General features: G+C 40.9%; 1 protein-coding gene across 1 annotated transcript in view; it reads left to right on the top strand.

The window, feature by feature from the left end:
- The window catches only part of GABRG3 (gamma-aminobutyric acid type A receptor subunit gamma3), a 341,124-nt gene that overhangs the window by 284,069 nt on the left and 44,596 nt on the right, over positions 1–12,459 (top strand). Inside the window, exon 6 of the mRNA XM_075134904.1 lies at positions 6,648–6,785. Coding sequence (XP_074991005.1) covers positions 6,648–6,785 — 138 coding nt within the window. The remainder of the gene's footprint in view (positions 1–6,647; positions 6,786–12,459) is intronic.

The following is a 12,459-nucleotide window of genomic DNA, read 5'->3' as shown; positions in this document are numbered from 1 at the left end:
AATCAGTGAGTGAGAAAAAAGCTAGTCACTTTCATTTGTGGACAGAGAGAACTCAATATGGATATTGTTTTCCCGTAGGTCCTAAGTAAACAATTCAATGTCTCCATTCTCTTTCCCTATTTCTGCTTCAGTCTGCCCTGATGGTTTCCTCCTGAAAAGACATAATGAATTTTCTATATCTATAATTTTTATTTTGTTTTATTTTAAATTAGTTGAACTGAAACTTTGCTCTTTCTGCCATCTAGTTGCACCTAATAAATGCATACAATCATGAAATCTAAGGTAGTATCATTTTTAATAAGGGAACTTCCAGGATTCTCCTAGTTAAAAGTGCACACACCTGAGAACAAACACCAGACAGATACAGGAATGAGTCACTGAGAAACCTCTTCCTCCAAAATGTTGAGAAGCTTGGATTAAAAATGCAGTTTGCTTGCCAACAAAGAAGCATTTATAAAGACTGCTAACACGAAAAAGAGCTCAGGCAGCTTCTGTAGAAGCATACGATTTGTCATTCACAACACGGTACCAGAGAAAGGTGCATTTCTGGACTTCATTATCATCGTCTGACTGGGCTGAGTTGACAGGGGTCTCCCTCTTCCTCCGACTGAGGCTGTGTAGACAGAGGTCTCCCGATTAGCCTGAAGAAGAGTTTGCTAGGTAGCATTCAAGGAAGCAAAGCATGGCTGGAAGGAGCTGGAAGTAAGGTGTAAAGGGCTGCTCATCCCCTGCCTCTAATTGTGTCAGGGCATCTTTTCTCTCCTGACAACCTTCATCGGCAGCAGTCGATCTACCACACTGCCTCCATGCCGTGGTGTAAACTCTGACCAGTAGCTGATGGCAACAGCTTGTCTTGCTTTCTTGATCGTGCTTTCTCCTGACTTTGAGTGTATATCTAACACCCCTGGAAAAACAGAACCTTCCCAGAATCTGGCTATGTCTTTCAAATATATACTTCCATCACAAACATCAGCCCTCTGGCAGATACTTAACTGAACCAATCCTTCTTGCCTGCTTCCCCCACAATTTCAGCTTTGCTGCTGCTTTCATTAACTCCTCATCACATGCTCTGAGCATACAAATGTTTCCAAGGCTAGGAAGGAGAGATGAGCTTCCTTGTTGCATTATTCCTTTTGCTACAAGCTGGGTCTGCCTGTGAATACAAAGTGTGGGGGAACTAGCAATAAAATAAACTGATTTCACAGAGGGGGAAAAATATGTCTGAAGACATGAAAGAGTTTGGTTTTTTTCCACGCTTCTCTGTCTTTCCATGTCTTGGATATGTTTCTAAGGAAAGTTTTTTAGACAGAAACTAGTTTTTCAAGTGGTCTGTGTCCTTTTTGACATGACCCCCTTCCTGCTGTCTTCTTCCCATCTCTACTTGTTTCCTATTACATTATCACAGAAAAGAAGGTGAAACAAAGAAATCAAGCATTGATCTAAGATGTCCAGACCAACAACAGCATTGGGGAAATCAAGGTTAGAGGCAGTATGCACTAACAGGCATGGATACATCAATGGTTGCATTACGGAAGTTGCTGATTTTCCATCAGTGTTGACTCCTGTAGCACACGTGCTTCAGGACCACTTGACACCAATTCTCATGGCTATCTTGTGGTTGCATATGCCTCTCATCCAGCCTGGAGATGTTTCTGTTCTTGACCATTTTCCCAGCTCTTTGGCGAAGGCTTCTGCACAAATCACTCAGTATCCCTAGAAAGTGAAGCAGTATGAACATGAAGAATGAAGTTTAAATATTTTTAATCTGATAGTTACAAATTATATGGTGGTGATGTGAGAAGATGTGGTAACATGAGTTCAATTTTTCAGGTAACAAAAAGGAAATAAAACAAAATCCACAGTTTCTCACAGGTTGTCATGACAATTCGGCTTTCTGTTATAATAGGTTCACCTCCAAAACGGCAAAAAGTGTATTTATTGTTTATCCATGTTTGCATTATTGGAGTTAAAGTCAGTGGTACACTTTGAAAATGTGTATGTTTAAATCTATAAGTAAAGCAACAAAGGTACCAATCATTGGTGTTAAATAGAAAAGCCATTAAGTATGTTTGGTGAAAGTAAACAGGAGATATTACATAGATACTTTCTACTGGGCTCTTAAAGAAATAACTTCAACCAAATTTGTTCTTCACTTGATTTTACAAAGGCACATAATATCAGTCTTACAAAGAGTCAAATGGTTAAGGTGCTCTCTAAAAGTCTTTGACATGGTGGTCTAAAATCTAAAACCTGCAGAAGATGCGAATAGCTACAGCACAGCCTACAAAATAACCATCAGGCCAAAAAATAGGAGGATTTAAAGGAGAATTGAGTAAATTCATGGGAGGGAAAATGGAGGTGTCAACACAGACTTTGGTTGAGAAGCTCCTGAGTTGCAGGTTGCCAGAACTTGGGTGGCTGTAACACAGAACACACACTTGGTTGTCATGGTTGTCTTCTTCCCATGCTGCCCTCCTCACCATCTTACCGGCACCCGCTGGAAAGCCTCCAGGACCTCCTGGAGCCTTGCTCTACCACAGTATGGATATTCTGACATAACCTAAAGCAACCTGACAGGGTAAATACACTTGATAGCAGTTTGTTCAGCATGGATGGCTTGAAGCCACAAGGTCAAGAATTTAAGGTAATTTACTGCCATTTGTCATGCCAGGGAAGTGAAGGAAAACAGACATTTCTATAGATAATACACTCTTAGTTGTGTTGCGGGCTGAACAGCAGAGGTTGCATTTTCTTGTGGAAGTACTGATGTCTCCAGTTCTGATATTTTCTAAAATGAAGCATTTAGAGGGCTAGAAGCAATTAGGCTGTATACAATATTGGATAACACTGAAAGAAGAACCATCATGAATAGTCCATTCTGTAAGTTAAATGAATCCTAGGAGTAATATACTGTCCAAGTAGATGTGTCATTATTCTGTATGAAATATTGTATCTTTTAAATGAATTGAAAAGTGAAGCCACCTGGCACTGGAGCAGTTATTTAACAGGTTGAAACAACTCCCATTGAATCACTAGTACTTATCTCCTTTGATGTAAGTAACCCAACCATTGTAAGAGCAGATGTCAGTGACTGTGGATTAAGGGGACTACTACTGAAAGGGCATGATGGTCTCCTGAAGTCAGTTGCTTACTCTTTAATGACGATGAATGATACTGAAAGTAGTTATTCTGAAATTGAATCTGTCTCTTCTTAGTCAAAAATATAGGAAAAATCCTGAAGGATGAGAGTCTCATGAACTTGTTCCTGACTACATGCTGCTCATGCCGGCATAAACAGCTATGCCTTGGATAATATGATAGCAAGCTTTCAAGCATTGACAGTGCAATGGGTTTTTGGTGGGGTGGCCATGGGATGAAAAAAAGCCAACAAATCAGGAAGAAATTGAATTCAAGCTTAATTGACACAACTTTTTCAGTAAAATTTGGAAAAAATGTTAAAAGTTCATTTTGGATCAATTTAAAATAATGTATTAAAAAAAAAAAAAATCTTTGTTACTTCCAGGATATTTGAAGCATTTTTACTTGCAATGATTAGGGTGAATTTTACCTGAGAAAAGGGATCCCATCTACAAAATCTGCAAATTAGCACTTGGGGCCACAATTTCTGCAGGAGGAGCTGGTGTAGGGAGTGCAACAGGGCAAGGGTTTCCTCTCTTCCGTTATCAGGATGCAAATCAGGAGGTAGGGTTAGGACCCAGACCACATGGCAGCCCCCCCTATAGTCCTGATACTGCTTTGTGAGGAAGGGGCGGTTCTACCACTGCTACCTGGCATGAGGGCACAACAGCCACAGCACAGTGAGAGGCCATCTGATGCTTCTTCCCTCCTGAACTGTGGGGAAAAGATATCAGAGTCTCCACGAATGAAGCCAATCTAAGAAGGCTCCGGAAAGCCAAGTCCTGCTTGACTAACCTGATCTCCTTCTATGACCAGGTGACAAACCTAGTGGATGGGGGAAAGGCTGTGGATGCTTACCTGGACTTTAGTAAAGCCTTTGACACCATTTCCCGCAGCATTCTCATGGAGAAACTGGCTGGTCATGGCTTGGACAGGCGTACTCTTCACTAGGTAAAAGACTGGCCAGGCCCAAAGAGTTGTGGTGAATGGAGTTAAATCCAGCTGGTGGCCGGTTACAAGTGGTGCTCCCCAGGGCTCAGTATTGGGGCCAGTTCTGCTTAATACCTTTATCAACATTCTGGACAAGGGGATTGAATGCACCCTCAGTAAGTTTGCAGATGACACCAAGTGGGAGTGTTGATCTGCTTGCGGGTAGGAAGGCTCTGCAGAGGGATCTGGATGGGCTACATCAATGGGCCGAGGCCAACTGTATGAGGTTCAACAAGGCCAAGTGCCGGGTCCTGCACGTGGGTCACAACAACCCCATGCAATGCTACAGGCTTGGGGAAGAGTGGCTGGAAAGCTGCCCAGAGGAAACGGACCTGGGGGTGTTGATCAATAGCTGGCTGAATATGAGCCAGCAGTGTGCCCAGGTGGCCAAGGTGGCCAACAGCATCCTGGCCTGTATCAGAAATAGTGTGGCCAGCAGGAGCAGGGAGGTGATCGTGCCCCTGTACTCGGCACTGGTGAGGCCGCACCTCGAATACTGTGTTCAGTTTTGGGCCCCTCACTACAAGAAGGACATGGAGGTGCTGGAGTGTGTCTGAAGAAGGGCAATGAAACTGGTGAAGGGCCTGGAGCACAAGTCTTATGAGGAGCGGCTGAGGGAACTGGGACTGTTTAGTCTGGAGAAAAGGAGGCTGAAGGGAGACCTCATTGCACTCTACAACTACCTGAAAGGAGGTTGTAGCGAGGTGGGTGTTGGTCTCTTCTCCCAAGCAGCAAGTGATACGACAAGAGGAAATGGCCTCAAGTTGTGCCAGGGGAGGTTTAGATCGGATATTAGGAAAAATTTCTTCACTGAGAGGGTTATCAAGCCTTGGACCAGGCTGTTCAGGGAAGTGGTTGAGTCTATCTTAAATACTGGAGGTATTTAAAAGACGTGTAGATGTGGTGTTTAGGGACATGGTTCAGGGGTGGGCATGGTGGTGTTGGATTGATGGTTGGACTTGATGACCTTAAGGGTCTTTTCCAACCTAAATGATTCTATGATTCTATAATTAAATGTCTCTTTCCATTAGAGAGAGACATTATTCGGTCAGAAATGTGATCAAAGGGCTCAGTCAAATAGGAGCAAGGCTCAAGAAGATTTCAGAAGATACAGGGCTAAGGCTCAGAGGCCCTGCAAAGCTTGACTTCTTTCATTTTACCTCTGCATCCTCTGACATAATCTGCCAGCCAAAATAACCTAACCTCTACATCAATCTCACAGACTGGCACAGCAGAATTGGCAGTGAAATGAGCTTGGCAACAAGAGTTCTCATGGAGAACGGCAGGGCTTGTGTTTGTTACTCAGTTGGGTCCTTCATGGTTTTTTTCTTTATTTACATTGATGGGAAATATATGAACATGGCATTTTGAATTAACACATAGTCATTTTCTACAGACTAGAAGTGAGGGACTGATGGGTACTTTTCATGCTGTGTTAGTGAGAGGGATAAATAGGACCATGCACAACTTATAGCAGTGCCCCAGCAGGGTGGAACCTTAAGCAAGATGAAGACGACACTTACAGGAGGAAAACATCAAGAAAATAGCACCATGACCGGAGAAGTTGTTTTGTAACACAAATATCTAAATTTATCTGTATCCAATTACAGCTGAGACAGTTATATTAACTGGCTATTGTTGTTGTTGTTAGGCTTTTAATTTGCCTTGTAATCTGCATCTACTATATTAGTTATTAGATGAATAGGCATTTATTGTGTTACGCATTAGAGGACAATCTAGTTTTAACTATCATGGGCGTGCTGTTGTTTTCTAGATGGTCTATTATTATGGTTTCGGCTGGTTGAAGATCTGTTGTTGGTCTTTTATTGGAAAATGCCATTCTCTAACAAAAAGGAAATTAAATATTGGCATGAGGATTAATTATGACTACTAAGTGCTAAATTGATAAAGGAAGACTTTCAGAAGCTATTTCAGCTGTAGAGATCAGGTGATGTCTCATCAAATACCACAGCCTTTAGAAGTGATATGATGGCATAACCACTTTTAAAGTCCCATACTTATTAAAATTTGCTTTTTTGCACTGTATTGGGCTCATTTCAGAAGTACAGTAGCACACACTACATTAGAACTATTGTCACTTTTAAAACAATCTGTCCTTTTCAATTGTTTACATCCTACACTGACACCCCCTTTTTTTTACATTCTATCGGTTTGCACAGCTTCTTCAGAGCATATGTAAAGTAGTATACTGCTGTGTCTGGACCTCAAATTAGTACAATCAACTGCATCTCTGAAGAGATCTAGTTCTGATAGAGCCAATCAGAATTTTTCTCTATTGGAAAAAAACGATTGTGAAAAATCATAGTTTTGCCAGGATTATGACTCTATTTTTGTGTGCCATACAACTCTTTAGCTGAATTATACCACCAAACTCACTGAGAAAGCACCAGATTGGAAACTTAGGTATTCCCAAATAGCTCTAAATCAGTGCACATATACTGTTTTGTAGTACCTTTTTTAGGAAATGCAATTTTTTTTTTTTTTTTTAAAATTTCTAGATGGCTACCCTAAAGAGGAAATGATTTACAGATGGCGGAAAAACTCAGTGGAGGCTGCTGACCAGAAGTCTTGGAGACTCTATCAGTTTGACTTTATGGGTCTCAGAAATACTTCAGAAATTGTGAAAACCTCTGCAGGTAAGAATGATAAAAATAGTAGTGCTTGTTTTGGAAAAAAATTATTTCAAAATATTTGTTCCAAGTTTGCTTTCATTCAAGTGCAATTTGATTTCAATGTGTACCAATGTTCATATTAAAACCTCTAAAGTGCAGAGTTCAAAACTATTGACTTTGTCTAGATTTTGATAATTTCTTCTCTACTCTTTTTGTAACTTCACAAATTGAGGAATATATGTTAACTTGACATGGCTCTTTGTTATATACTTGAAGTTACTATATGATTCTCATTTCTCAGCTCAGTTTATCAAGCCATTCCTGCATTGAGACATATGTTTTCACCGTAAATTAAAGATAAAGATTTTGAGCACAATGGTAGAATTAGTGAAATTAGACACTTTCAATAGCAGTTAATTTCAGCCACATATTTAGTATTTTTCTTAATATTTCAAAGGCACTCTTTATTTCTCAGCTGATAAATGCCTTTGCTAGTGACCTTACCAATTGATTGTAATTAAAATCTAATGATGCCTATTTTATTTCTTCAGAAATCTTGCTGTTTATTATAATAACAGCAACATAGGGAAAAAAGATGTATAAATAGAATACATTATTTGAAATGGATAAATTCTCATAAATTTCAAACAATGTCTAAACTTTATACATGACTCTGCAGTAAGCTCCATGATTACCATTTGGTAAGTCTTCTTCCAGATGCAGAAGGAATCTGCCAGAAGCAACCTTCTGCTTAACTGGTGGTGGGTTTTTGAAAAATCTGATTTTTTTTTTTCAAAGTGTAAGCACAACTATGTTATTCTTTTGGAAACATTGTGAATAATAGTAATAATAAAAAATTATTAATCTGTGAAACTAGTGCTATTGGTTCATGACCCACTCACTAACATCACTAATGTTTTCTCAGGACCATATAGCAATTTTTGTAATGAAGAGTCACTAAAGCTTTAGTGAATATTTTGGGCTGGTAGTTTAGCAGAGCAAAACATTGCAAACAATGCACATGTAAACGCTCTCTTCTGTTATTAATACAAATCCTTGTAGTGTGTAAGTTTCTCAGGAATGCAAATTACTCAGGTGAGTCAGCCATAAGTTGAACCAGGAGTTGGTGGATAACTGTCAAGTACCAAACATCAAATCTTTAAAGTATCTGTGTATGCAGGCATAGAGCTCATTGGAAGGGATGGTATGAATAGGAGAGAAAGCCCTAGAGTGATGCCATCCTGAGTTTGCATCAAGACTGCTAAATACGCATGCAAGAACAATTACCGAGTCAGCCATATTAAGATGTTGACAGTGTCTTGACAAACAGATCTATTAAACTCTTCCTTTGCACAGGAAAAAGCCATTTTTATAGAGGTCTCATTCAAGTGAGTAAATGGTTAATGTGGAGCAAGGAAAAATATATTTCCTATGCTCTTTTTAGTATGTGCACAGTTCTTACTAAGATGAGTGAGCTGACAGTATGTTTTTCCTATTATTGCTATTGCTGCTTCTGCCCACCCAGGTTTATGAGTGCAAAACCCAACAGCAGTGTTGAACTGAACCTACTGAGCCACCACGACATTCTTATTCTCCCAAAGGCATCGCAGTAGCAGAAAGTTGTTGGCACCCTGGCGTTTATTCAAACACTAAAAAAACCCCAAACCCCAAAACAACCCTATCAGGAGGTTGTGGAAACTAACTTGGAAGAAACAATGTAAAATGTATGGGTCAGATTGTCAGCTGTGTTTTTAGGTAGAAAAACAAATTGTGGATATGGCCCATATATTCTGGCCAGCAGATGGCTGAGAAGGGGGTCTCATTCAACAAATACATGAAAGATGTGAAAAATAAACCCCTGAGTTTGCACGTGGACCTGAATTTGCATAGAATAAACTCTCTGGCTGTATTTACACTATAGTTTAAGGTATTTTCAAGGCCAGATTTACTGAACATCAACAGTATTTACTGTCAGAAGCAAACCCAGGGCCAGGACTCGGGAAAACTAACTGGTACATTGGAAAAACTTGAGTATGCCCTATGCTATAGAGCAAGGATTCCCAAAAGGGAGGGAGGGAGGCAGGACACAACCACCTGGGACTGTGCAGTATGTCTCAGAGACAAAATTTAAGATAATTTTTCAACTACCTGCTGTGAGTATATAAGTATATGTGAACAAGTAGGATAAAGAGGCAGCTGTGCTGTGGTACATGCCTATTTATTGAAGAAAAGTAACCCTATCCAAAAAGTTTGAGAATTAGGGAACCCCCAAAGCTGCTGTTTCCTACTGCGTGGACAATATCTGGTGAAGGGAGATGGCAGCTGCTGCCTACAGGTATCCCATCTCCTTTACAGCCATGCCACGGGGGCTACAGGTGGTCAAAAAAGAGATGCCGGATTCTGTCAAGGAAGGTCTGTGGCATATTTACACTAAAGCTGCCCGAAGAGGGAGACTGTGCTGGGGCTGTCCCTAGTACGCTATGGGTATAGGGACCCCCCTCGACTTCGGGCTGCTCCCCAGAGAGACCAGTTCCCACCGACTAGCCTCTGGGACTGTGTGTGGCCCCTCTGAGCCGTGCAGGAGCCCATAAAGGCCCCACCAGCCGCCATCCCTTTGCAGGCTCAGGACAGAAAGGAAGAGCAGCGTTGTTCAGAGTGCTGCGCAGGGAATCATTCAGAGGAATGAGATGGAGTTAAGAAAAGGGAAGCTGGCAGGATACCAACGGCAGCTTCCTGACAAAGAGAGGTACTAAACATCGTCTCTTCCTCCCAAGGGAAATTGTGGAAACTACTATTACACAGGGCATTTAAAAGCAAACTAGGCAAAATATGAGAAAATGTACTGCAGAGAGCAGTCCTCCACCAGCAGGAGACGGATTCAAAACCCTAACATCTTTTTTTGCTTCTGACTTACACCTTTCCACTGGTTTATGACACTACTACTTCCCACTAATTTGTGTGTTCATCATATATATTATGAAAGCTGCTGCAGCATTACCTACCTGTGTCCAGTTCAGGGATGCCTTTTTTAGCTCCTTTTCTGCAGCGTTCTAGCTATAATGAAGAGAGGTCACACGGACCACACGGTAACACGCTGCTGTTCTTCCAGCATTTGATTAAGCCCTTTCTTGGTAGTCATTTTCACCACAAAATAACTAGATTTAGTACTCAGCAGAGGTCTGCTATTTGATACTCTTTCAGTCTTTCCAAACCTTTTCCAGACATCTAAACAACCTTTATGTTAATCTAGGGCAGTTTCAGAGGTACACAAGTAGGAAGCCAGCTGTCACAAAGACTATTTCTGAAATCTAAGCAAGATGAGAAATGTTGTCATCTCTTACCTTGAACCAGCAATGGCTTAAAGCATTGCCACAGTGGTGTGCTTTACTCTTGGACGAAGTCTATCCTCTTTTACAATAATTTGGCAGCCAGAGAAAGTTTTAATTGCCATCTGGAAGAGGTGTTCAGCTTTTTCTTCAGGGTTTCTTTGAATTTCATGCTAAGATACAAACACAACCAGATAAATACCTACTGCATATGGTGATTACATGGAATACACAGCAGAAATCACTGTGCTGGTGCTGTGGTCATGAACCTTTATTTTACACCCTAAGTAAGCTCTCATTGTCAGGTGATATCAAACTAATTCACAAGTACTGAAGAATTCCCTTGTTGCCATCTGGCAAGATACTCAGATACTATAGCAAGAACACTTCTCTTGCTACAATGTCAAATAAGGCTGACAAAGATAATTAAAGCAGAGGGAATACTAAGCCACCTGGCACTGAGCTGTGAAAAAAGGAGGAACTGCAGTAAGGAGAAAATTCTCAAATTTTAAAACTGCAAATCAGCCAACGGAAGAGTGGTCAGGAAAACAGGAGAGAGAAAGAGGGACAACGTCATCCTTAAAAGCACTCAGTGTGTGTTTGCAGTAAACTTCAGGTTTCTGAGTCCCAGCCTTTCCAAGTACACTTGGGGGGAAAAAAAAAAGAAAAAAAGAAAAAGAAAAAGAAAAAAGAAAAAGCCAAAAGAAAAAAGAAAAAGCCAAAAGAAAATAATGAAGGAATCCACGAGTAAAGCTCATGGAGTGAACTGTAGTGTTGCTTGCACTTTTCTGATGACATCTACCCCAGGGAAATTCTATTAATTCTTTTTAAACCACTCAATTTTCTTACACTGCTAGATAAACACAAAGACCTTGTAGCTACTGAATCTAATTTTCATTTACTTGAAAACTTCTTTGCATCATGCAAGTCCTATTTGTGTTCTTCCTCAGATGCCTTTAGCCTGAGAGATTTTTGCAGTCCAAAGGAGCCTTTGCATAAATAAGTTCAAGATAATTCATCAGAAATAGAAAACACCATAGAAGTGCCCTATTTAAAAACTTTAAATAGTTTTTAAACTATTTACAAATTAAATATACAAAACCAGACAGAAAGTACCATTTCATACATTCTGAATAATCCCCAAGCATCTATACCCAAACCCAATAAATAGCCATAGCTACCACCATGAAAAGGTACACCTTTGCATACATACAACGGATGGATGATGGTTAATCGTGTCTGCCTGTCACACAACTTCTAAATGGTGCTTTATATTTTGAAATTTGTTTCATCAAGTACCTCAGCTTACATGATACTCTCAGCCCTATACCACAGGGCTGCAAAGCAAAGTTAATATCTGTTGTCACAGGTTCAGATAAAGCTCTTTGGGACAATGCTGATAACAACACAATTTAAAGTACATACCCTGTTGCAGGGGAGTCAGTAAATGACAAGTAAAAAACTATCCTAGAACAAAAATAAGAAAGCTTGTCTTTTAAGAAGATGCAAAGACCTACATAAATAGCTATTGGCAGAAGAAGGGAGGAATAGACATGTTTTTATAGGGAGGCCAAATTTCACTGGGGAACCCCTCATCAGATCAAGGGATGGATCAGGCAGAGACAGGCATTAGCTGATGCTCCTTGACTTTGTCAGAAGACCAATAGACTCGCAGAGATTTATCCAGAGGAAAAGATGCCCATGTTGTAGTTCTTCTACTAGGTGAACAAAGAACAGCTGGCTTTAGAAACCATTTCAAAATTGGCACTTCTCTTACTTTTCACTGTTAAATGCTCCCAGATTGCTTAGCTGTAGGCACAGAAGGCCCACGACGAGTACCCACACAAGAAGAGCCACCAGGCCAGTGGCAGTACAGGGTTCAGCCAGCAGTCCAGCCATCACCCCATAGGTCCGTGTTGATGGGGCAGGACCATCACCCAGCCCAGGCATCGGGTTGGCAAGGCAAGGCCAGGGTCGGCAGCAGGCAGCTAAGCCCCTCAGGTTGAGGAAGGGGCTGCAAAGGGGGTGGCAGAGAAGGATGGTCACAGGCTGATCAGGGCAAACAGGAGCCTGTTGGTGCACTCACGGCCCTGACAATGAATGGAAAAAAATGCATGAGATGCCATAGTTGCTGAATGTGGTTGTGTCTGTGCCTGTTTGTTTTAATGATCTGATTCAGTCACACCCTCTCCTGTACCAGCTAACTGATCTGAAGACATTTATTTAATGAATATTCATGAAGCTCTTTTCATTTTTAAAGTCATTGACATTTTTTAATGTCCCACTGAGTCCTGATGGCACATCAGAGAGTGCTTGTCATCTGTGTGTTCTTCCCAGGACAAATGCAAATTTTGGGGTTATTTTTCCTCAAA

The sequence above is a fragment of the Calonectris borealis genome, chromosome 1 (genome assembly GCF_964195595.1).
Source record: "Calonectris borealis chromosome 1, bCalBor7.hap1.2, whole genome shotgun sequence".
Lineage (NCBI taxonomy): Eukaryota > Metazoa > Chordata > Aves > Procellariiformes > Procellariidae > Calonectris > Calonectris borealis.
The sequence above is the reverse complement of the archived record's forward strand: the minus strand, read 5'-3'. Positions and strand labels throughout refer to the sequence as shown.